The sequence below is a fragment of the Oncorhynchus mykiss genome, chromosome 21 (assembly GCF_057628025.1).
Source record: "Oncorhynchus mykiss isolate SJ-2025 chromosome 21, ASM5762802v1, whole genome shotgun sequence".
Lineage (NCBI taxonomy): Eukaryota > Metazoa > Chordata > Actinopteri > Salmoniformes > Salmonidae > Oncorhynchus > Oncorhynchus mykiss.
Window position 1 is genome coordinate 47,612,541 of NC_143042.1, and position 23,541 is coordinate 47,636,081.

Below are 23,541 nucleotides of genomic sequence, written 5' to 3' on the forward strand. Positions count from 1 at the left end.
TCCCTCGGCTACTAAAATGCTTACCGTATTATGTCGAGTCCCTCGGCTACTAAAATGCTTACCGTATTATGTCGAGTCCCTTGGCTACTAAAATGCTTACCGTATTATGTCGAGTCCCTTGGCTACTAAAATGCTTACCGTATTATGTCGAGTCCCTCGGCTACTAAAATGCTTACCGTATTATGTCGAGTCCCTAGGCTGCTAAAATGCTTACCGTATTATGTCGAGTCCCTCGGCTACTAAAATGCTTACCGTATTATGTCGAGTCCCTCGGCTACTAAAATGCTTACCGTATTATGTCGAGTCCCTCGGCTACTAAAATGCTTACCGTATTATGTCGAGTCCCTCGGCTACTAAAATGCTTACCGTATTATGTCGAGTCCCTCGGCTACTAAAATGCTTACCGTATTATGTCGAGTCCCTCGGCTACTAAAATGCTTACCGTATTATGTCGAGTCCCTCGGCTACTAAAATGCTTACCGTATTATGTCGAGTCCCTCGGCTACTAAAATGCTTACCGTATTATGTCGAGTCCCTCGGCTACTAAAATGCTTACCGTATTATGTCGAGTCCCTTGGCTACTAAAATGCTTACCGTATTATGTTGAGTCCCTTGGCTACTAAAATGCTTACCGTATTATGTCGAGTCCCTTGGCTACTAAAATGCTTACCGTATTATGTCGAGTCCCTCGGCTACTAAAATGCTTACCGTATTATGTCGAGTAGACAGAGATTGAGATACTAAATGGTTTACCACATTATGTGAAGTAGAAAAGGCCTTGAGTCAACGGTCTCTCGACAAAGCTTACCGTTAAAAAAACAAAGCTTACCGTTAAAAAAACAAAGCTTACCGTTAAAAAAACAAAGCTTACCGTTAAAAAAAACAAATCTTACCGTTAAAAAAAACAAAGCTTTGTGATGGCGTATAACCTTTTGAGTTTATTACTGACCTGTAATGTTATAGTCAGTTAATGGTGTTTAATGATTAGCCATACACAGTCAATTAGACAGTATTACTGTTTCTGGATGAGTTATAATACAAGGCTTCTTCCTTTGTAATCCAACAGAGATGAGGACATGCAGAGTCTGGCCAGTCTGATGAGCCTGAAGCAGAGTGACATCGGCAACCTGGACGACTTCAACGATAGTGACGAGGAGGAGGGCGAGAGGAGGGTCAGCATCGGAGCCGGCATGGGCCCCGCCACTCCCGTCACAGGTAGGGGTCTCGACACAAATGACAAGTCATTCAGCTCTCGCATTCCAGGATCGAGTCAAGACGGAGAAGAATGTGTATGAGACCGAGACACTCAAAATGCTCTGGTCTTGACACTGATAAACACAGTAGCTTTGTACAGTACTAACCCTGCATGCACACCGGAAAACAAAAGCCCACGTATCCACTCCATCTCACAGGTAAACAAAACTGCCATAGGAGATGCTTACTTTGCATATGTTTGCCAGCCTTCTGAAGTGTGACAGATTTGAAGGGTTTAATGTTTGAAAACATTGCTCAATACACCTGCATGGCATATTGCTCCACTCTCCAGCCTCACAACTATGGTTGCCCAGTAGGAACTCACAATTGCCCTCCTATACATTTTCCCTTTCGAATGTATGAATGCCAAGCAAATACCTTTCCACGTCAAATCTCTTTCCACGCCAAATCTCTTCCCTTTCCGTAATAAATCAATATCCTTTCCTTCCTAATATTTTCCCCTTCCTTCCTTCCTTCCTTCCTTCCTTCCTTCCTTCCTTCCTTCCTTCCTTCCTTCCTTCCTTCCTTCCTTCCTTCCTTCCTTCCTTCCCTTCCTTCCTTCCTTCCTTCCTTCCTTCCTTCCTTCCTTCCTTCCTTCCTTTCCTTCCTTCCTTCCTTCCTTCCTTCCTTCCTTCCTTCCTTCCCTTCCTTCCTTCCTTCCTTCCTTCCTTCCTTCCTTCCTTCCTTCTATCCTTCCTTCCTTCCTTTCTTCCTTCCTTTCTTCCTTTCCTTCCTTCCTTCCTTTCCTTCCTTTCCTTTCCTTTCCTTTCCTTTCCTTCCCTTCCTTCAACTCTGAAAGCACCCACGAGAAGAATACGTGATCAGGCATGGAGGCCTGTGATTGACCCAGAGCCCACAGGTAACTTCCTGTTTCTGCCCCTGCTCCCGCCTCCTATGAATCCTGATTGGATCTTTTCCCTGGCTCTGGTCCTATCCCCTCTCCTCCTATATAACATCCCATCCCTCATTTGAAATGTTAATATTTATGTGTTATAAGCATTTATCTAAATATTGATCATCAAACTATTCACATCATTTGTATGGTTTGATTAATCATATTTATTAAACCCAATGGATATTAGCCAATGAGATGTCAAATGAAGTTGTATACCTCATTACATTCTCATGTTAAATCATTAAATCAGATACTCTCTGCAAGGCAGTACATGTACCTCAAACTTGTCTGTCCATAACACTTTTTCCAATCTTCCTCTGTCCAGTGTCTGTGTTCATTTGCCCATCTTAATCTTTTATTTTTATTGGCCAGTCTGGGATATGGCTTTTTCTTTGCAACTCTGCCTAGAAGGCCAGCATCCCGGAGTCGCCTCTTCACTGTTGACGTCGAGACTGGTGTTTTGCGCGTACTATTTAATGAAGCTGCCAGTTGAGGACTTGTGAGGCATCTGTTTTTCAAACTAGACACTCTAATATAATTGTCCTCTTGCTCAGTTGGGCACCGGGGCCTCCCACTCCTCTTTCTATTCTGGTTAGAGCCAGTTTATGCTGTTCTGTGAAGGGAGGAGTACACAGCGTTGTATGAGATTTTCAGTTTCTTGAAAATTTCTCGCATGGAATAGCCTTAATTTCTCAGAACAAGAATAGACTGACGAGTTTAAGAAGAAAGGTCTTTGTTTCTGGCAATTTTGAGCATGTAATCAAACCCACAAATGCTGATGCTCCAGATACTCAACTAGTCTAAAGAAGGCCAGTTGTATTGCTTCTTTAATCAGAACAACAGTTTTCAGCTGTGTTAACATAATGGCCAAAGGGTTTTCTAATGATCAATTAGCCTTTTAAAATGATAAACTTGGATTAGCTAACACAACATGCCATTGGATCACAGGAGTGATGGTTGCTGATAATGGGCCTCTGTACACCTATGTAGATATTCCATTAAAAATCAGCAGTTTCCAGCTACAATAGTCATTTCCAACATGAACAATGTCTACACTGTATTTCTGATCAATTTGATGTTATTTTAACAGACTAAAACATGCTTTTCTTTCAAAAACAAGGACATTTCTAAGTGACCCCAAACCTTTGAACGGTAGTGTAAGTAAACAAATTAGTAGTCGTTTCAATAACTGTTTGAAGTGATGGAATCTCTTACGTGTTAATCTTTATAGTTACACAATATGGATTCCCAAAGTATCCTACACCCATAAGAGCTCACCTTTTCCTTTTAAATTCCTATCAAGTATCAAATGTACTATAATTAAACTGTGGAACTGAATACTGGGGCCTGACCAGGAATTCTGGTCCCTGGTTTGTTGGGATGGGACTAGGATGTAGTCATTTATAATGAAGAGTTACAGTGAGAGAAAACATTTATTTGAGCAACTGTACCGTTTGAATGTCTGGGATGAGTATCTGAGTACTATCCCTATCCATTTCTTATCTACTTTCATTCTTCCCCTCTTTCCTTTTCTCACTTCCCCTTCCCTGCTGGTCTCATTTTCCCTCCTCTCTTTTCTCTGGAACCCTCTTCCTCAACTGCATTTCACATCTTTTAATGTCTGATACCTGTATATCTCTACAACACTTTGTCTCTACTTTCTCTTCTGTTCTCTCCTGCATCTCTCCTCCTTCCTATCTGCTGCTCCACCTCTTCTCCCACCCCATCACCTCCACCCCCCCGCCCTCTTTCTGCCCATCACCTCCCCTTCCGCCCCGCCCTCATCTCTGACCCCACCTCCCTCTTTCTGCCCATCATCTCTCCTCTTACCCCACCCTCATCTCTGACCCCACCCTGCCTCCCTCTTTCTCCCCATCATCTCTCCTCCCACCCCGCCCTCATCTCTTTCACCCAGCTGCCAGTGAGATAGATTGGAGTAGCTCATTTGGCACTGTCTCTACCGTCTCACTCCTGTCACACCCCCCTCTGCCCGTACCCCTTGACCCCTCAGCCCCGCCTCCCGCCCCTGCCTCCCGACTCAACACCGACCCCGAGGGCACCACTCACCCGGCACGACCCTCCCCCTATGTCTACCAAGTGCCAGCCTTTGTCTGCTCCTACCCACCTGCACTGCCAGAAATCTTCCAGCCCGCCGCTGGCTCAGGTACTGGCAAACAGACTGACTGACTCACGGTCTTATCAATGTGATTTTGAATCATAGACCACACCTATTGTAATAAGTAAATAGTCAAGTTGCAGCTTTTATTCAAGGAGGTGAATGCCCGCATGTTTGATTCTGTGCATAGCTTTAACTAGTACATCAGGTAGAATATTTGTTTGACATTTGATAAATGATTAAAGGTTGATTGCTTTAAAGAGAAGAGAGAGAGTTCTGAGAAATTGAGAGCGGCATTTGTTGTTTGGGAATTCTGGCTCATGGGAAGACATTAAAGGGGCCTCAGACTTGTTATATAATGTAACTGTCTATGGTCTGAGGCACCCCCTGCTGTTGAAAACAGTTTAGCCACAGCAAGATTGAGAAAAACACGTTGACAGATTCCTGGACGAATGAACTAAATGTGCTGTATTACCTTGAGACATACACAGGTCTGGAATAATTATTTTCTCCACGGACCGAAATGCTAGCCGTTGAAAGTTTATTGCCGAGGTTGCCAGGGGCGACTGCCTCATTTCCATAGCAACTGTCCTAACTCGCAGTGAATTTGTTCATCAAAGCGGTGACATATTTTATGGTTTCTGGCGTTGGTCCATTTACTTCCTGTCATGACTGTTGCTAGGGAAGTGAGGTCGCAGTTAATAGGGCTGTTCAGGGAGATTTTTGGACACACTAGAGGAATGCTTCTTTGCCTGATTTCTATGTGGAGTAGTTTAGTTGTTGAGTGCTTTACTTTATTTAGGCTAGTTTTCAGAGAAAGCATGTTCTTTTTTTGAGAACATTTAGCCAAGCTTAATGACAATGTATTTTCTGTATTTTCTCCGTACTGGTCGGAGTACTAGTAAATCTATGACGTTATCCACAGATGTTGGCATATTTCCCAGCATGCTCTGTTGCAATATCTTTGTTTTCGCACGTGCATTGATTGTTTTTTATCTTGAGCTCCACAAGGATAAGAAACGCACATTTTTCTAAACTAATCAAATCTCTAAGTGGTTGGCTTCATAGCATCAGTTAGTTGTTGGTGGAGGTAGTCTTCTTGTAGTATATACTCTAACCTACTCTCCGGCATTTTAAATGCAAGTTGTGAGTGATGGAAAAGTGATGGATATCCAACACAGATTGGATATCACATTGCAAACCACCCTTATAACACAAAGGAAGTCAACTGAAACAGAAATGTACTTTCCTGTAGTTGATTTTTTATGAAAAACAACCCAGAAAAGTGTAAAAAGGCAAGGGAGTTGGTTAAAAAACGACAGTGAAAACAGTAACATGGCAATTGGAGTTACATTTAAGAAACTCTCTGAGAGTTGGATGTTTACTCCATTTACTGTCGTTTTGACTCCAAAAATATCAACACCATGACCAGAGTACTTTTAACACAAAATAGGGTTGGGAGCATATAAACCCCAAAATAGTGTTCAATTTGACTCCCTAGAAGTTGAATTAACGCTTGCAATTTTACTGGCTTCCAGAGTGACCCAGCTCTGGACCCTGACTGTCTTTCTGAGGGCCACATGGCTCCGGGTCTGGACCCTGACAGTCAAATCAAAATCAAATCAAATCAAATGTATTTATATAGCCCTTCGTACATCAGCTGATATCTCAAAGTGCTGTACAGAAACCCAGCCTAAAACCCCAAACAGCAAGCAATGCAGGTGTAGAAGCACGGTGGCTAGGAAAAACTCCCTAGAAAGGCCAAAACCTAGGAAGAAACCTAGAGAGGAACCAGGCTATGTGGGGTGGCCAGTCCTCTTCTGGCTGTGCCGGGTGGAGATTATAACAAAACATGGTCAAGATGTTCAAATGTTCATAAATGACCAGCATGGTCGAATAATAATAAGGCAGAACAGTTGAAACTGGAGCAGCAGCACGGTCAGGTGGACTGGGGACAGCAAGGAGTCATCATGTCAGGTAGTCCTGGGGCATGGTCCTAGGGCTCAGGTCAGTTGAAACTGGAGCAGCAGCACGGCCAGGTGGACTGGGGACAGCAAGGAGTCATCATGTCAGGTAGTCCTGGGGCATGGTCCTAGGGCTCAGGTCCTCCGAGAGAGAGAAAGAAAGAGAGAAGGAGAGAATTAGAGAACGCACACTTAGATTCACACAGGCCTGCATCTTGTGACCGTAGCGTACGTGTAGGTATGTACGGCAGGACCAAATCAGAGAGATAGGTAGGAGCAAGCCCATGTAATGCTTTGTAGGTTAGCAGTAAAACCTTGAAATCAGCCCTTGCTTTGACAAGAAGCCAGTGTAGAGAGGCTAGCACTGGAGTAATATGATAAAAAATGTTGGTTCTAGTCAGGATTCTAGCAGCCGTATTTAGCACTAACTGAAGTTTATTTAGTGCTTTATCAGGGTAGCCGGAAAGTAGAGCATTGCAGTAGTCTAACCTAGAAGTGACAAAAGCATGGATACATTTTTCTGCATCATTTTTGGACAGAAAGTTTCTGATTTTTGCAATGTTACGTAGATGGAAAAAAGCTGTCCTTGAAATGGTCTTGATATGTTCTTCAAAAGAGAGATCAGGGTCCAGAGTAACGCCGAGGTCCTTCACAGTTTTATTTGAGACGACTGTACAACCATTAAGATTAATTGTCAGATTCAACAGAAGATCTCTTTGTTTCTTGGGACCTAGAACAAGCATCTCTGTTTTGTCCGAGTTTAAAAGTAGAACGTTTGCAGCCATCCACTTCCTTATGTCTGAAACACATGCTTCTAGCAAGGGCAATTTTGGGTCTTCACCATGTTTCATGTGTACAGCTGTGTGTCATCTGCATAGCAGTGAAAGTTAACATTATGTTTTCGAATAACATCCCCAAGAGGTAAAATATATAGTGAAAACAATAGTGGTCCTAAAACGGAACCTTGAGGAACACCGAAATTTACAGTTGATTTGTCAGAGGACAAACCATTCACAGAGACAAACTGATATCTTTCCGACAGATGAGATCTAAACCAGGCCAGAACTTGTCCGTGTAGACCAATTTGGGTTTCCAATCTCTCCAAAAGAATGTGGTGATCGATGGTATCAAAAGCAGCACTAAGGTCTAGGAGCACGAGGACAGATGCAGAGCCTCGGTCCGATGCCATTAAAATGTAATTTACCACCTTCACAAGTGCCGTCTCAGTGCTATGATGGGGTCTAAAACCAGACTGAAGCATTTCGTATACATTGTTTGTCTTCAGGAAGGCAGTGAGTTGCTGCGCAACAGCCTTTTCTAAAATTTTTGAGAGGAATGGAAGATTCGATATAGACCGATAGTTTTTTATATTGGCTTGGCTTTTTCAAGAGAGGCTTTATTACTGCCACTTTTAGAGAGTTTGGTACACATCCGGTGGATAGAGAGCCGTTTATTATGTTCAACATAGGAGGGCCAAGCACAGGAAGCAGCTCTTTCAGTAGTTTAGTTGGAATAGGGTCCAGTATGCAGCTTGAAGGTTTAGAGGCCATGATTATTTTCATCATTGTGTCAAGAGATATAGTACTAAAACACTTGAGCGTCTCTCTTGATCCTAGGTCCTGGCAGAGTTGTGCAGACTCAGGACAACTGAGCTTTGAAGGAATACGCAGATTTAAAGAGGAGTCCGTAATTTGCTTTCTAATAATCATAATCTTTTCCTCAAAGAAGTTCATGAATTTATCACTGCTAAAGTGAAAGTCATCCTCTCTTGGGGAATGCTGCTTTTTAGTTAGCTTTGCGACAGTATCAAAAAGGAATTTCGGATTGTTCTTATTTTCCTCAATTAAGTTAGAAAAATAGGATGATCGAGCAGCAGTAAGGGCTCTTCGGTACTGCGCGGTACTGTCTTTCCAAGCTAGTCGGAAGACTTCCAGTTTGGTGTGGCGCCATTTCCATTCCAATTTTCTGGAAGCTTGCTTCAGAGCTCGGGTATTTTCTGTGTACCAGGGAGCTAGTTTCTTATGAAAAATGTTTTTAGTTTTTAGGGGTGCAACTGCATCTAGGGTATTGCGCAAGGTTAAATTGATTTCCTCAGTTAGGTGGTTAACTGATTTTTGTCCTCTGACGTCCTTGGGTAGACAGAAGGAATCTGGAAGGACATCAAGGAATATTTGTGTTGTCTGTGAATTTATAGCACGCCTTTTGATGTTCCTTGGTTGGGGTCTGAGCAGATTATTTGTTGCAATTGCAAACGTAATAAAATGGTGGTGCGATAGTCCAGGATTATGAGGAAAAACATTAAGATCCACAACATTTATTCCATGGGACAAAACTAGGTCCAGCGTATGACTGTGACAGTGAGTGGGTCCAGAGACATGTTGGACAAAACCCACTGAGTCGATGATGGCTCCGAAAGCCTTTTGGAGTGGGTCTGTGGACTTTTCCATGTGAATATTAAAGTCACCAAAGATTAGAATATTATCTGCTATGACTACAAGGTCCGATAGGAATTCAGGGAACTCAGTGAGGAACGCTGTATATGGCCCAGGAGGCCTGTAAACAGTAGCTATAAAAAGTGATTGAGTAGGCTGCATAGATTTCATGACTAGAAGCTCAAAAGACGAAAACGTCTTTTTTTTTGTTGTGTAAATTGAAATTTGCTATCGTTAATGTTAGCAACACCTCCGCCTTTGCGGGGATATGGTCACTAGTGTAGCCAGGAGGTGAGGCCTCATTTAACACAGTAAATTCATCAGGCTTAAGCCATGTTTCAGTCAGGCCAATCACATCAAGATTATGATCAGTGATTAGTTCATTGACTATAATTGCCTTTGAAGTAAGGGATCTAACATTAAGTAGCCCTATTTTGAGATGTGAGGTATCATGATCTCTTTCAATAATGACAGGAATGGAGGTGGTCTTTATCCTAGTGAGATTGCTAAGGCGAACACCGCCATGTTTAGTTTTGCCCAACCTAGGTCGAGGCACAGACACGGTCTCAATGGCGATAGCTGTGCTGACTACACTGACTGTGCTAGTGGCAGACTCCACTATGCTGGCAGGCTGGCTAACAGCCTGCTGCCTGGCCTGCACCCTATTTCATTGTGGAGCTAGAGGAGTTAGAGCCCTGTCTATGTTGGTAGATAAAATGAGAGCACCCCTCCAGCTAGGATGGAGTCCGTCACTCCTCAGCAGGTCAGGCTTGGTCCTGTTTGTGGGTGAGTCCCAGAAAGAGGGCCAATTATCTACAAATTCTATCTTTTGGGAGGGGCAGAAAACAGTTTTCAACCAGCGATTGAGTTGTGAGACTCTGCTGTAGAGCTCATCACTCCCCCTAACTGGAAAGGGGCCAGAGACAATTTATCGATGCCGACACATCTTTCTAGCTGATTTACACGCAGAAGCTTGGTGATCTCTGACTGTTTCATCCTAACATCGTTGGTGCCGACGTGGATAACAATATCTCTATACTCTCTACACTCGCCAGTTTTAGCTTTAGCCAGCACCATCTTCAGATTAGCCTTAACGTCGGTAGCCCTGCCCCCGGGTAAACAGTGTTTGATCGCTGAATGATTCGTTTTAAGTCTAATACTGCGGGTAATGGAGTCGCCAATGACTAGAGTTTTCAATTTGTCAGAGCTAATGGTGGGAAGCTTCGGCGTCTCAGACCCCGTAACGGGAGGAGTAGAGACCAGAGAAGACTCGGCCTCTGACTCCGACCCGCTGCTTAATGGGGAAAACCGGTTGAAAGTTTCTGTCGGCTGAATGAGCGACACCGGTTGAGCATTCCTACAGCATTTCCCTCCAAAACCATGAGAAAGTTGTCCGGCTGCGGGGACTGTGCCAGGGGATTTATACTACTATCTGTACTTACTGGTGGCACAGACGCTGTTTCATCCTTTCCTACACTGAAATTACCCTTGCCTAACGATTGCGTCTGAAGCTGGGCTTGTAGCACAGCTATCCTCGCCGTAAGGCGAGTACAGCGACTGCAATTAGAAGGCATCATGTTAATGTTACTACTTAGCTTCGGCTGTTGGAGGTCCTGACGAATCGTGTCCAGATAAAGGGTCCGGAGTGAAAAAGTTGAGGAAAAAAATATATATATATAAACGGTAATTAAAAAGTAAAAACCGTACATTTGTCAGGTAGCAAAACAGGTTGGCAACAAAACGCACAGCAACTCGAAAACAAGTCTGCAAGTTGTGACCGGAAATGACGCCAACCACAACAAAAGGGAAGGATGTCAGTCTTTCTGAGGGCCACATGGCTCCGGGTCTGGACCCTGACAGTCTTTCTGAGGGCCACATGGCTCCGGGTCTGGACCCTGACAGTCTTTCTGAGGGCCACATGGCTCCGGGTCTCTCCACCGTCTCTCCATCAAGACCCCTCTCAGCCTCCATCACTAGTCATTCCTCCACCTCTCCTCTCTCCTCTTCCCCCTCTTACCCATCCGTTCTTCCACGTCCCTCTTTCTCTGATATTCCACAGACAGGTACTGCATGTAGGGAAATTATGGGGTAGTTTCAAGGAATTTGTCCGTAGTTGTAATTTTCTTTATTCCAATCTCATCTCTCTTTCTTTCTCTTTATTCCAATTTTATCTCTTTCTCTCTCTATTCCAATCTTCTCTCTTTCTCTTTCCCTGTCTTTATTCCAATCTTCTCTCTTTCCCTCTCTTTATTCCAATCTTATCTCTTTCTCTCTCTCTCTTTATTCCAATCTTACCTCTCTTTCCCTGTCTTTATTCCAATCTTATCTCTCTTTCTCTCTCTTTATTCCAATATTATCTCTCTTTCTCTCTCTTTATTCCAATCTTAATTCCTTTTCTTCTCTAACCACCCATATACAATCCCTCTATTTCTCCCTCTTCTTCCTCTATTTCTCTATTTCTCCCTCACGTCTCTTTTTCCCCCTCACATCCCTCTATTTCTTCCTCACATCCCTCTATTTCTTCCTCACATCCTTCTATTTCTCCTTCACATCCTCTCTCCTGTCCCTCTTTTTCTCAAACTTGTGCCTTATTTTAATCCCTTGTTACCTTTCCCTCCCCCATTCTTCCCCTTCTCATCCCTCCCTCCGTTCTACCCCTGCTCATCCCTCCCTCACAGTTCCTTGGCAGAGTGAATGGAGGCCGCCCAAAACACAGGCCCCTCTGGCCCAGCCAGGCCAAATTTCTGCACCCCTCTCCCCCTGAGCCAGTAGAGCTGGTGCCCCTGGAGCAGACAAAGCAGAGCATGGCAACATGTAATCCTGCTTTGTGTCCCTCCGTGTCCTTCTCCCTTGATGTGTCCCCTTCTCCCATGTTGCAGTCTCCTCTCCCTTCACCACCCTCTCCCCTTCCTTCACTTCTTTCTCCCCTCTCCTCCCTCTCCCTTCACCACCCTCTCCCCTTCCTTCACTTCTTTCTCCCCTCACCCCCCTCTCCTCTCCTCTCACTTCCCTATCCCCTCTCCTCCCTCTCCCTTCACCACCCTCTCCCCTTCCTTCACTTCCTTCTCCCCTCACCGCCCTCTCTCCTCACCTCCCTCTCCTCTCTCTTTCCTCACCTCCCTCTCCTCTCACCTCTCCTCTCCCCTCACCTGTTGCCCCATGTTGTGACCCCGCTCCTGGTTCCTCCCCTGATGCTATTGGTGCTTCTCCGTGTGCTGCAGATCCCGCTTCTGCCACTGTCAGGTATAGATCTCAAAGATAGACTCAGCCCCGAGCATTGACATTGGACAAATGCTTGTCTAACCAGTCTACAAAATTATACTATGATCGCAACTGGTTGATACGTTTATGAATCAAATTCTTTCCTCTACTCCCTCTTTTCTCCCTTGTCCTTTCCTTCCTTGTCTTCCCTGTGCCCTACTATTTTTTTCTCTGCCCTCCTCCGGCACTCCCCCCTCACCCTCTCCTCTCACACCCTATCCTGCTCCTCCTCCTGGGCTCTCCTGGCCAGCCCACTCAGACTCAAGTCCCCAATTCCCCCCTCCCAGTACCAGTCACTACTCCCCTGTCTGTCCAAGAGACAGGTGTACAACCTGAGGCAACAGACAGAGAAGACAATCACTGACAAAGTCCTTACATTTAATAATGGGGAAAATAAATGGCAGAATGTTATGATGAAAACATGTATTCCCTTCTCAGTCTTCACATGAGAACACTTGGCACCTGGCTAGTTGTTTTGGTTGTGACAGTCTCTTGCCAATTCTAGTTTAATGTAAGAATTGTATGTTAGCATTATATGTTTCCTTCATTCATTGGTCACTTCACAGATGTCAAGCCAGTTGCCAAGCCAACTCTCTCGTTCAGATAATCGTGTCTAACCAGGTCCTGTCTGTCCCCTTCTAGAGTTTCAGAGGCAGTTGAGCACTCTGACAGAGGAGGAATACACCACTGCCACAACTCCCAGTGAGTAGGACCTAATGCAAACACAATGCCTTTTAGGAACATCCCCAAATCTATACAACAGGGCCAATGCAAACACAATGCCTTTTAGGAGCATCACCAATCTATACAACAGGACCAATGCAAACACAATGCCTTTTAGGAACATCACCAATCTATACAACAGGGCCAAATCCTAAGAGATCCGTGTGCTTAACTTTGCTCAAAACTTCAAATTTATAGGGCACAGTGTTAAAAAGGCTATGATATACTAGCATTTTTTTGTGGCAATATTGCTAAGAAATGTTGCTTGGCAACGGATAGGGGTATGAGACACTGGAGCAATGGTGAGCAATGAGCAACATGGACATGAATAATAGATTTCATATGAAACATAGATCAACTTAACTTAATTTCCCCATTTATTTACTCATCTTCTATACCAATATCTGCGCTTTGATTGGAAGATTTCTAAAAAATATTGCAGCAACCATTGATGGCAATATTGCCTAAAAAAATACAGTTGAAGTCAGAAGTGTACATACACTTAGGTTGGAGTCATTAAAACTCGTTTTACAACCACTCCACACATTTCTTGTTATCAAACTATAGTTTTGGCAAGTCGGTTAGGACATCTACTTTGTCCATGACTCAAGTAATTTGACCAACAATTGTTTACAGACGGATTATTTCACTTATAATTCACTGTATCACAATTCCAGTGGGCCAGAAGTTTATATACACTAAGTTGACTGTGCCTTTAAACAGCTTGGAAAATTCCAGAAAATGATTTCATGGCTTTAGAAGCTTCTGATAGGCTAATTGACATAATTTGAGTCAATTGGAGGTGTACCTGTGGATGTATTTCAAGGCCTACCTTCAATCTCAGTGCCTCTTTGCTTGACATCATGGGAAAATCAAAAGAAATCAGCCAAGACCTCAGAAAAAAAATTGTAGACCTCCACAAGTCTTTCATCCTTGGGAGCAATTTCCAAACGCCTTAAGGTACCACGTTCATCTGTACGAACAATAGTACGCAAGTATAAAGACTACGGGACCACGCAGCCGTCATACCGCACAGGAAATTAACAATACTTTGGTGCCGAAAAGTGCAAATCAATCCCAGAACAACACCAAAGGACCTTGTGAAGATGCTGGAGGAAACAGGTACAAAAGTATCAAAAACCACAGTAAAACAAGTCCTATATCGACATAACCTGAAAGGCCGCTCAGCAGGGAAGAAGCCACTGCTCCAAAACCGCTAATGAAAAAGCAAGACTACGGTTTGCAACTGCACATGGGGACAAATATCATACTTTTTGGAGAAATGTCCTCAGGACAAAAATAGAACTGTTTGGCCATAATGACCATCGTTATGTTTGGAGGAAAAAGGGGGAGGCTGAAAAAACACTATCCCACCCGTGAAGCATGGGGGTGCAGCATCATGTTGTGTGCGTGCTTTGCTGCAAGAGGGACTGGTGCACTTCACAAATAGATGGCATCATGAGGAAGGAAAATTATGTGGATATATTGAAGCAACATCTCAAGACATCAGTCAGGAATCCTAAGGTTGGTTGCAAATGGGTCTTCCAAATGGACAATGACCCCAAGCATACTTACAAAGTTGTGGCAAAATGACTTTAGGACAATGAAGTCAAGGTATTGGAGTGGCCATCACAAAGCCCTGACCTCAACCCTATAGAAAATGTGTGGGCAGAACTGAAAAAATGTGTGCGAGCAAGGAGGCCTAAAAATCTGACTCAGTTACACCAACTCTGTCAGGAGGAATGGGCCAAAATTCACCCAACTTATTGTGGGAAGCTTGTGGAAGGCTTCCCGAAACGTTTGATCCAAGTTAAACAATTTAAAGGCAATGCTACCAAATACTAATTGAGTGAATGTTAACTTCTGACCCACTGGGAATGTGATGAAAGAAATAAAAGCTGAAGTATATCATTCTCTCTTACTATTATTCTGACATTTCACATTCTTAAGATGAAGTGATTATCCTAACTGACCTAAGACAGGGAATTTTTACTTGGATTAAATGTAAGGAATTGTGAAAAACTGAGTTTAAATGTACTTGGCTAAGGTGTATGTAAACTTCCGACTTCAACTGTAGCTGGTGTATCATCAGGGTTGACTTCAGCTTCATGATGTCCTCCACTGTTATCCCCTCTAGACCACACTGCTGGAATGATCAGTATTGCCAGTCAGAGGCCAGACCCATCAACATCCACACTTGACCCATTGGCTAAGCCCTTTGGGACAACAGTCCATGAGAGAAGGCAGGAGGCATTCTCAATGTTTGGAGTGGAGGTTGTCCAGGCAATGGCAGGGTGAGTAAATTCAAAGGTTGTACAGATATAGACTGTTTGGTTGTTTAGCAACAATACCGACCTGTGGTTGTTTAGCAACAAAACCGACCTGTGGTTGTCTAGCAACAAAACCGACCTGTGGTTGTCTAGCAACAAAACCGACCTGTGGTTGTCTAGCAACAAAACCGACCTGTGGTTGTTTAGCAACAAATCCAACCTGTGCGCAACTATGGGGCAAAACAGACGGGGTTGGCTTGGAATGTTGACAACGTGTAAACTATATTTAATCTCCATGTTTATTGAAAACATAAATACATTTGCACAATGAGCACATGTTGTCTCTCAAATACATATTTACAGTTGTTGGTTAGCTAGCTAGCGAATTTTAGCCATATTAGCAATGAAATTAAATTAATCAAAACATCTCAAAACAAGACATGGTATCAAGAACAAGATGAAAGTAGCTGAAACGAGCCTCTGACGATTCCCCACATGGCAGCTTCGTGTCATTGTTGCAAGCTGTCTGGCCATCCAGAATCCCAACAACTCACAAACCTCTGCCCCATTGAAGCATGCTGTCACGGATCCCTCTGGAACTGTGTCATTACGCACACCTGGTCCCCATTTCCCCGATTGTAATTGTAGAAATGTGCCCTTTGGTGTCCATTGGGCTGTCGTTTATTGGTCCTATGTCCGTTGGTCGTGTGAGTACCTGTGCTGTGTTGTTTTGGCATTCGGGCCACATGTATTGCGCAGATGATTACGGGGCTCGCCCCGTGTATTTATTTGAGGTACTCCTCGCACTTTTGTATGGGGTTCTACCCTGTGTTTTGTAACCTTCTTCTACATGCCCTTTAATGGCTAGAGTTTCTGGTTTACCCTCTTAAACAGCCAATTAGGTCAGATAATGTTGACTGGCATGTCGCTTTTGGAGAGGCCATTGAAGAAAATAACAGTTTGTGGTACAGGCAATGCCATGCGAGAACAAAGAACTTACAAATAACATGGTACAGTAGATATGTTACCATCTTGCCCAAAGAAAGCCAGGATTCCTGGCTTCCCTTCTGCACCACAAGCAAAAGCCCTTATAGCAGCAAAAGGGGGGACCAACTCCATATTAATGCCCATGAAGTGTGGGCTGTAGATCAAAGACCATTCTGGAAAAAAAGACAGATTGAGATTCCAGCTTTTGGAGTCAGTAGATCCGGCGATGCAAAGGGTATGGCAGCTATATGTTCTTGGTTTCCCTTCAGCACAGCATCCAATTATAGAACCACAAGAGCCAAACATGGTCAGTCTACAAGAGTCAAACATGGTCAGTCCACAAGTGTCAAACATGTTCAGGGACCATGCCTCAGGACTACCTGGCCTGATGACTGCTTGCTGTCTCCAGTCCACCTGGTCGTGCTGCTGCTCCAGTTTCAACTGTTCTGCCTGCGGCTATGGAATCAAATCAAATCAAATGTATTTATATAGCCCTTCATACATCAGCTGATATCTCAAAGTGCTGTACAGAAACCCAGCCTAAAACCCCAAACAGCAAGCAATGCAGGTGTAGAAGCACGGTGGCTAGGAAAAACTCCCTAGAAAGGCCAAAACCTAGGAAGAAACCTAGAGAGGAACCAGGCTATGTGGGGTGGCCAGTCCTCTTCTGGCTGTGCCGGGTGGAGATTATAACAGAACATGGCCAAGATGTTCAAATGTTCATAAATGACCAGCATGGTCGAATAATAATAATAAGGCAGAACAGTTGAAACTGGAGCAGCAGCACGGCCAGGTGGACTGGGGACAGCAAGGAGTCATCATGTCAGGTAGTCCTGGGGCATGGTCCTAGGACTCAGGTCCTCCGAGAGAGAGAAAGAAAGAGAGAAGGAAATAATTAGAGAACGCACACTTAGATTCACACAGGACACCGAATAGGACAGGAGAAGTACTCCAGATATAACAAACTGACCCTAGCCCCCCGACACATAAACTACTGCAGCATAAATACTGGAGGCTGAGACAGGAGGGGTCAGCAGACACTGTGGCCCCATCCGAGGACACCCCCGGACAGGGCCAAACAGGAAGGATATAACCCCACCCACTTTGCCAAAGCACAGCCCCCACACCACTAGAGGGATATCTTCAACCACCAATTTACCATCCTGAGACAAGGCTGAGTATAGCCCACAAAGATCTCCGCCATGGCACAACCCAAGGGGGGGCGCCAACCCAGACAGGATGACCACATCAGTGAATCAACCCACTCAGGTGACGCACCCCTTCCAGGGACGGCATGAGAGAGCCCCAGTAAGCCAGTGACTCAGCCCCTGTAATAGGGTTAGAGACAGAGAATCCCAGTGGAAAGAGGGGAACCGGCCAGGCAGAGACAGCAAGGGCGGTTCGTTGCTCCAGAGCCTTTCCGTTCACCTTCCCACTCCTGGGCCAGACTACACTCAATCATATGACCCACTGAAGAGAAAGACTTAAAGGTTGAGACTAAGTTTGCGTCTCTGACATGGGTAGGCAGACCGTTCCATAAAAATGGAGCTCTATAGGAGAAAGCCCTGCCTCCAGCTGTTTGTAGCGTACGTGTAGGTATGTACGGCAGGACCAAATCAGAGAGATAGGTAGGAGCAAGCCCATGTAATGCTTTGTAGGTTAGCAGTAAAACCTTGAAATCAGCCCTTGCTTTGACAGTGTAGGGAGGCTGGAGTAATATGATCAATTTTTTTTGGTTCTAGGCAGGATTCTAGCAGCCGTATTTAGCACTAACTGGAGTTTATTTAGTGCTTTATCCGGGCAGCCGGAAAGTAGAGCATTGCAGTAGTCTAACCTAGAAGTAACAAAAGCATGGATACATTTTTCTGCATCATTTTTGGACAGAAAGTTTCTGATTTTTGCAATGTTACGTAGATGGAAAAAAGCTGTCCTTGATATGTTCTTCAAAAGAGAGATCAGGGTCCAGAGTAACGCTGAGGTCCTTCACAGTTTTATTTGAGACGACTGTACAACCATTAAGATTAATTTTCAGATTCAACAGAAGATCTCTTTGTTTCTTGGGACCTAGAACAAGCATCTCTGTTTTGTCCAAGTTTAAAAGTAGAACGTTTGCAGCCATCCACTTCCTTATGTCTGAAACACATGCTTCTAGCAAGGGCAATTTTGGGGCTTCACCATGTTTCATTGAAGTGTACAGCTGTGTGTCATCCGCATAGCAGTGAAAGTTAACATTATGTTTTCGAATGACATCCCCAAGAGGTAAAATATATAGTGAAAACAATGGAACCCTGGCCTGTTCACTTGACGTGCTACCTTGTTCCGGACTTGCTGTTTTCGACTCTCTCTCTCTCTACCGCACCTGCTGTCTCTATCTCTGAATGCTTGGCTGTGAAAAGCCAACTGACATTTACCCCTGAGGTGCTGACCTGTTGCACCCTCTACAACCACTGTGATTATTATTATTTGACCCTGCTGGTCATCTATGAAAATTTGAACATCTTGGCCATGTTCTGTTATAATCTCCACCCGGCACAGCCAGAAGAGGACTGGTCACCCCTCAGAGCCTGGTTCCTCTCTAGGTCTCTTCATAGGTTCCTGCCATTCTAGAGAGTTTTTCCTAGCCATCATGCTTCTATATCTGCATTGCTTGCTGTTTGGGGTTTTAGGCTGGGTTTCTGTACAGCACTTTGTGACATCAACTGATGTTAAAAGGGCTTTATAAATACATTTGATTGATTTGATTAATTGATTCAGTCTTTTGCCAATTTGCCCAATGGTTAAACATGTCTAAAGGATCCCATCTACAAAAACGCTAAGTCAAGAGGATCCTCTGATTCAACAGTGGCCTGTGGAGGAGAGGCCATTTTGGGAAAATACACTGAAAGAGGAAACAGTGAAGTCTGGCTCCCGCGCATGATGAATTAAAGACAGGAATGGTGGCTATGTTGCCATCTTTCCCAAGTGAGGCCATTGCCCCTGGTTTTCCATCGACACATTCTCAAACGCCTCTCAACAGTGGTTCTTCTCTCCATCTGTGTGGGCAGAGGAGATCTATGACTGCAAGAAGGAGAGCCATACAGAGCCTAGCTACAAACCTCAACTAACCAAAGTAGTGCTGAATGAGAACAAACAAGAATCTGAACATGGCTCAGTGTTGGAGGGGCACAAAGAGGAGGGGGGCATTGAGACCAGATATGAGGTATAGGAAGTGGGTGTTCTAGAAAAAGGGTGAGTGAGTGGGAGTAGTAGAGCAAACAATTCCAAATCTGCATTATGACGTTTTTCTAAAACTTTAAAGTACATTTCTATGCCTGTCAGTTGAATTTCAACCCTGTTTTCAGACACTTGCACTGCAGAATATTCTTGACTGTCAGAGATAGGTGGGTTGTGTTGATTTGCTGCAGGAGTGCAGCTGTTCTTGTTTGGCCGCTTTTGAACCATCTCATCCACATCTGACTGACATTACTGTGCTTTTTGCACTATTCTTGCAAGGCACCTGCCCTGTGCTCTTTTCCCTCATTTATTTAGTATCTCTCTTCGTGTCGCTCTCTTTCAGCCCTTCATGTCAGTCTCCCATCCAAGTGGGACAGACATTGCGGTATGGGATGGGAGCAACTGTTGAGCCAAAAGAAATTTCACACAGCCAGACCACTTGTGAGGTTGTGGCCCTGGCAAAGTGTCAAGTTGTAGAGGACTTGGAGATGATATGTAAGGAAGAAATGGAAGAGGAAGTCATAGAGTCAGGCTCCGGAATAGAGCATTCTGGGAAGGAAGAGGTTACTGTGGCTAGGCAGGTGGAAGTGTATGAGATGCGGTAAGTGTATAAGGGCCACAGCGCTCAACCTCACTACCTGCCATAATGGTGCTGGTTTAGTAGTGATGATCTGCATGGTGCTGGTTTAGTAGTGTTGACCTGCATGGTGCTGGTTTAGTAGTGTTGACCTGCATGGTGCTGGTTTAGTAGTGTTGATCTGCATGGTGCTGGTTTAGGAGTGTTGATCTGCATGGTGCTGGTTTAGGAGTGTTGATCTGCATGGTGCTGGTTTAAGAGTGTTGATCTGCATGGTGTTGCATTTCTATTGCTGTTTTTGCGGTTGGGATTTAAAACAACTTAAACAGAGCATTTAGCCCCCTGCAGTAATGGAATAAAATCACATTGTAGGATTTGTGCTTTTAGACTTATACATTATATTTTACAATATTTTGCATTCTCCATTTTAATTTGGATGAATATATAACATTGACTACAGTGTCAATATAACAAGGCTTTGAAAAAGGATTTACATTTGATTGTGTTGTATGGTATTTATGCACCTTGGCCGGCTCTTATCTCGATTTAAACAGTTGCGTTATTAACTGTCATTTTCATGAATAGTCAGATAATATTTTTGAGCGTGAGGTTTGGTTTGTGTGTGATAGTTGTAGAACTTTCCATTTGATTGCTTTGTTCTTACTGGACGACTCTGCTTTCTTGGTTTTCATAATCACCTCTGACCATGGTCTCCCCTCTCCTCAGACCTGAAAACATGGTTTCTCTGCCGCCATCATGCCTAAGAGTTGCCAGTGCACCAGGGTTTCTATCCACTCAAGCATCCTGTTCAGAGGCTCAGTTAGAATACTGTCCAGTGGACAATAGCATATTATGGGAGACGCCAAGAAAGGATGGGTCAGAGCTATCTATCGAAAGATCAAAAGAGAAGAGAGACATGGTGAGAGGAATGGCAGAAATGGTCTCATCTTGTCCAAGCACTGTCAGCATTCCGGGATTTCTGTCTCCACATCTGTCCAAGGAAGCCAAGTTACAGAGGGAACCTAGCATGACAGATCTAATGCCATCCTGCCCAAGATTGTCTGGCACACTCGGATTCCCTTCTCTTGAAAGTCAAGTAAAGGAGTGTACAATCAACATTGAGGCCATTTGGGAGAAGCCCCCGAAGGGGAAAAAAAGGATGGCCTTTATGTCCACTCCACATTTGGACAGATTAAACGAAGACAAGGAGCTAATGAAACACATGGTGGCTCTGGTACCATCATGCCCTACCACAACAAGTATTCCTGGCTTCCCCTCTGCACCACATCCCAAAGCTGAGGTATATCCAAGTATGTTGAGTCATGTGCCAGCGTGCCCTAAAGTGTCCAGTCCCCCGGGTTTTGCATCCACTGGGGGGGCTACAACATTAGAGTGGCTTGTTGACCCAAAGTCTATGTTTGAGCACTTGCAGAAAAATAAGGAGAATAAAGAAGAAAACGTTTCTCCAAAATACAGATCGAAAGAACACAGTGAGAAAGTTAAAGCAATGGTTGCTATGGTGTCATGTGGCTCAGATGTATCCACGATTCCTGGCTTCCCCTCTGCTCCACATCCAAAAACTGAGGTGGGGCCAAGTAGTGTGAATCTTGTTCCCTCCTGCACTAAAGTTTCTAGTCTCCCTGGTTTTCCATCCATTGAGAAGGATAGGTGGGCAGGGTGGGTTGTTGACCAGAGGCCATTGTTGAAGAGACCACTAAAGGAGAGGAAAGTCATTATTGACAGCTCAAAAGCAGACCAAGAGGAAATGAAAACCAATGTTCCTTTGAGGATATCATGTCCACACTCTGCAAGGATCCCTGGCTTCCCATCTGTACCACAACCCAATATGATGATTATTTTGCCTGCTTGCTCTAAAGCTTCCAGTGAGGAGGCTACAACATTAAAGTGGCTTGTTGACCCCAAGCCTGTGTTTGAGCACTTTCTGAAGAAGAAGGAGGAAGATCTTTTTCCAAAAGACAAGTCAAAAGAAGACATTGACAAAATGAAACCATTAGTTGCTTTAGTGCCATGTTGCCCAGAAGCACCCATAATTCCTGGCTTCCCCTCTTGCTTCCCCTCTGTACCACAACCCAAAGATGTCTACTTGGGGCAAACTGTAGTCAACCTTCTTCCATCTTGCCCAAAAGTCACCAGTATTGCAGGTTTCCCATCCCATCAGCAAACTGACAGAAAATATTGGCGCACAGATCCACCCAGAGATCATCGGCCATTATGGGAGAAGCAACTGAAAAAGAAGCAGAAGTTATTGATGGGAATAATAGAAAAAGACAAACAAGGAATGAAAGGAATGGTGGCTCTGGTACCGTCATGTCCTACTGCAGCAAGTATTCCTGGCTTCCCCTCTGCACCACATCCCAAAGCTGAGGTAGAGCTAAGTATGTTGAGTCTTGTGCTCGCTTGCCCCAAAATGTCCAGTCTCTCTGGTTTTGCATCCACTGATGGGGCTACAGCATTAGAGTGGCTTGTTGACCCAAAATCTATGTTTGAGCACTTGGAGAAGAAGAAGGAAGAGGAAGAAAACATTCTCCCAAAAGTCATCGGCAAAACGAAAGCAATGGTTGCTTTGGTGCCATGTTGCCCAGAAGAAGGCAGGATTCCTAGCTTCCGCTCTGCACCACAACCCAACAGCTCCAGTCTCCCAGGTTTCCCATCGACAGCCAACGTCCAGACAGGAGATTGCCACGTTGAACAGAAGCCTTTGTTTGAGAAGAAGCTGAAAGATAAGACCGTAATAATCAAAGATGGGTCACCAGAAGACAGAGAAAATAGGGTGTCACTGGCGCCATCTTGCCCATGTGAGAGTCTCACTTCTGGGTTCCCGTTCTTTACACAACTAAAAGCAATAGAAGAACAAACCGTGTTTTCCCTAATGCGAGCTTGTCCAAGTGAATCTAGAGAACCAGGATTACCTTCTAGACAGCCATCTGAATTAGCTCGAACCCAGGGAGAAGAATCTGTGAGTTCTATGCAGGATAATAGGTCAGAGGATATGGTGCTTTCCAAGCCTGACCTAAGCAGTGCAGTTGGAGATGAAAACCTAAAATCGTTGCTTGCACTGGTACCATCTTGCCTCGAGGCAGCAAGCATTCCTGGTTTCCTGTCTGCCCCTCCTCACAGTCTAGAGTCTGTAGAGGCAAATGGTAAGGCGTGTGTGGTTAGGCATGCAATATCTTTTTTTCCCAGTGTCTCGCATTGCAAGTGGAAAGCAACATACTTTGTTTTTTGGTTTCTAAGAGACAAGTATGCAGACAGAGAAGAAAGAGGTTACTGGAGAACCAGCAGAGTGTGTTCTAGATAAGGGGTAAGTGTTTGAGCATATGGCTCTCTGCATGGATTGCAGTGGCAGTGAAACATAGTTTTTTGTTTGGTCTGCAACGACCACTGTAAAGCCAGATATTTTAGCTTTGGCAAACCTCTTAAGACTACATGGCGTGATACTCTGCATCTGAGATGTGTTTTGGGTCTGTGAACCTGTTACATGGAGATAATATATTATAGGGTGATATTCCTGTTAAATTTGTGACGGAGGAGTTGTTTTGGTGCTTGCCAATGCATGTGTGTTTTTCTGTGTGTAGCATGGATTCTGTAGGGATGTTCTTTTCAATGTTCACCTCTCATGTTAGTGTCCTCGACAGCCCACAAATAGAGAAAATCCCATCTGAGGAATCTGAGGAAATCCAGAAGTCCTCTGCAGTGTTAGAACCAGAGCTGGTCTTAGGATGGGAGGTGTTGGAGGCTGAGGGGTCTGTGGCAGAGAAGCAGCAGGAGGCCTCTGGCCTAGTACAGACCATTTTTGGTGTCTTCTCCAGGGGGTAAGTGGGAGATTGT

At 44.3% G+C, this 23,541-nt stretch overlaps 1 protein-coding gene across 13 annotated transcripts in view; it reads left to right on the forward strand.

The window, feature by feature from the left end:
* LOC110500887 (EH domain-binding protein 1) overlaps positions 1–23,541 on the forward strand; it is a 60,407-nt gene that overhangs the window by 20,527 nt on the left and 16,339 nt on the right. For 2 of the 13 annotated variants that reach the window (XM_090214803.1, XM_090214804.1), the window contains exons 6-14: positions 1,067–1,215; positions 2,054–2,113; positions 4,065–4,313; positions 12,565–12,624; positions 14,783–14,939; positions 19,459–19,716; positions 20,419–22,853; positions 22,948–23,014; positions 23,337–23,525. In XM_090214803.1, coding sequence (XP_090070929.1) covers positions 1,067–1,215; positions 2,054–2,113; positions 4,065–4,313; positions 12,565–12,624; positions 14,783–14,939; positions 19,459–19,716; positions 20,419–22,853; positions 22,948–23,014; positions 23,337–23,525 — 3,624 coding nt within the window. Of the gene's footprint in view, positions 1–1,066; positions 1,216–2,053; positions 2,114–4,064; positions 4,314–12,564; positions 12,625–14,782; positions 14,940–19,458; positions 19,717–20,276; positions 22,854–22,947; positions 23,015–23,336; positions 23,526–23,541 lie in introns of those variants that run through there. The other 11 variants (XM_036958172.2, XM_090214809.1, XM_090214810.1 and 8 more) reach the window with 9 other exon arrangements.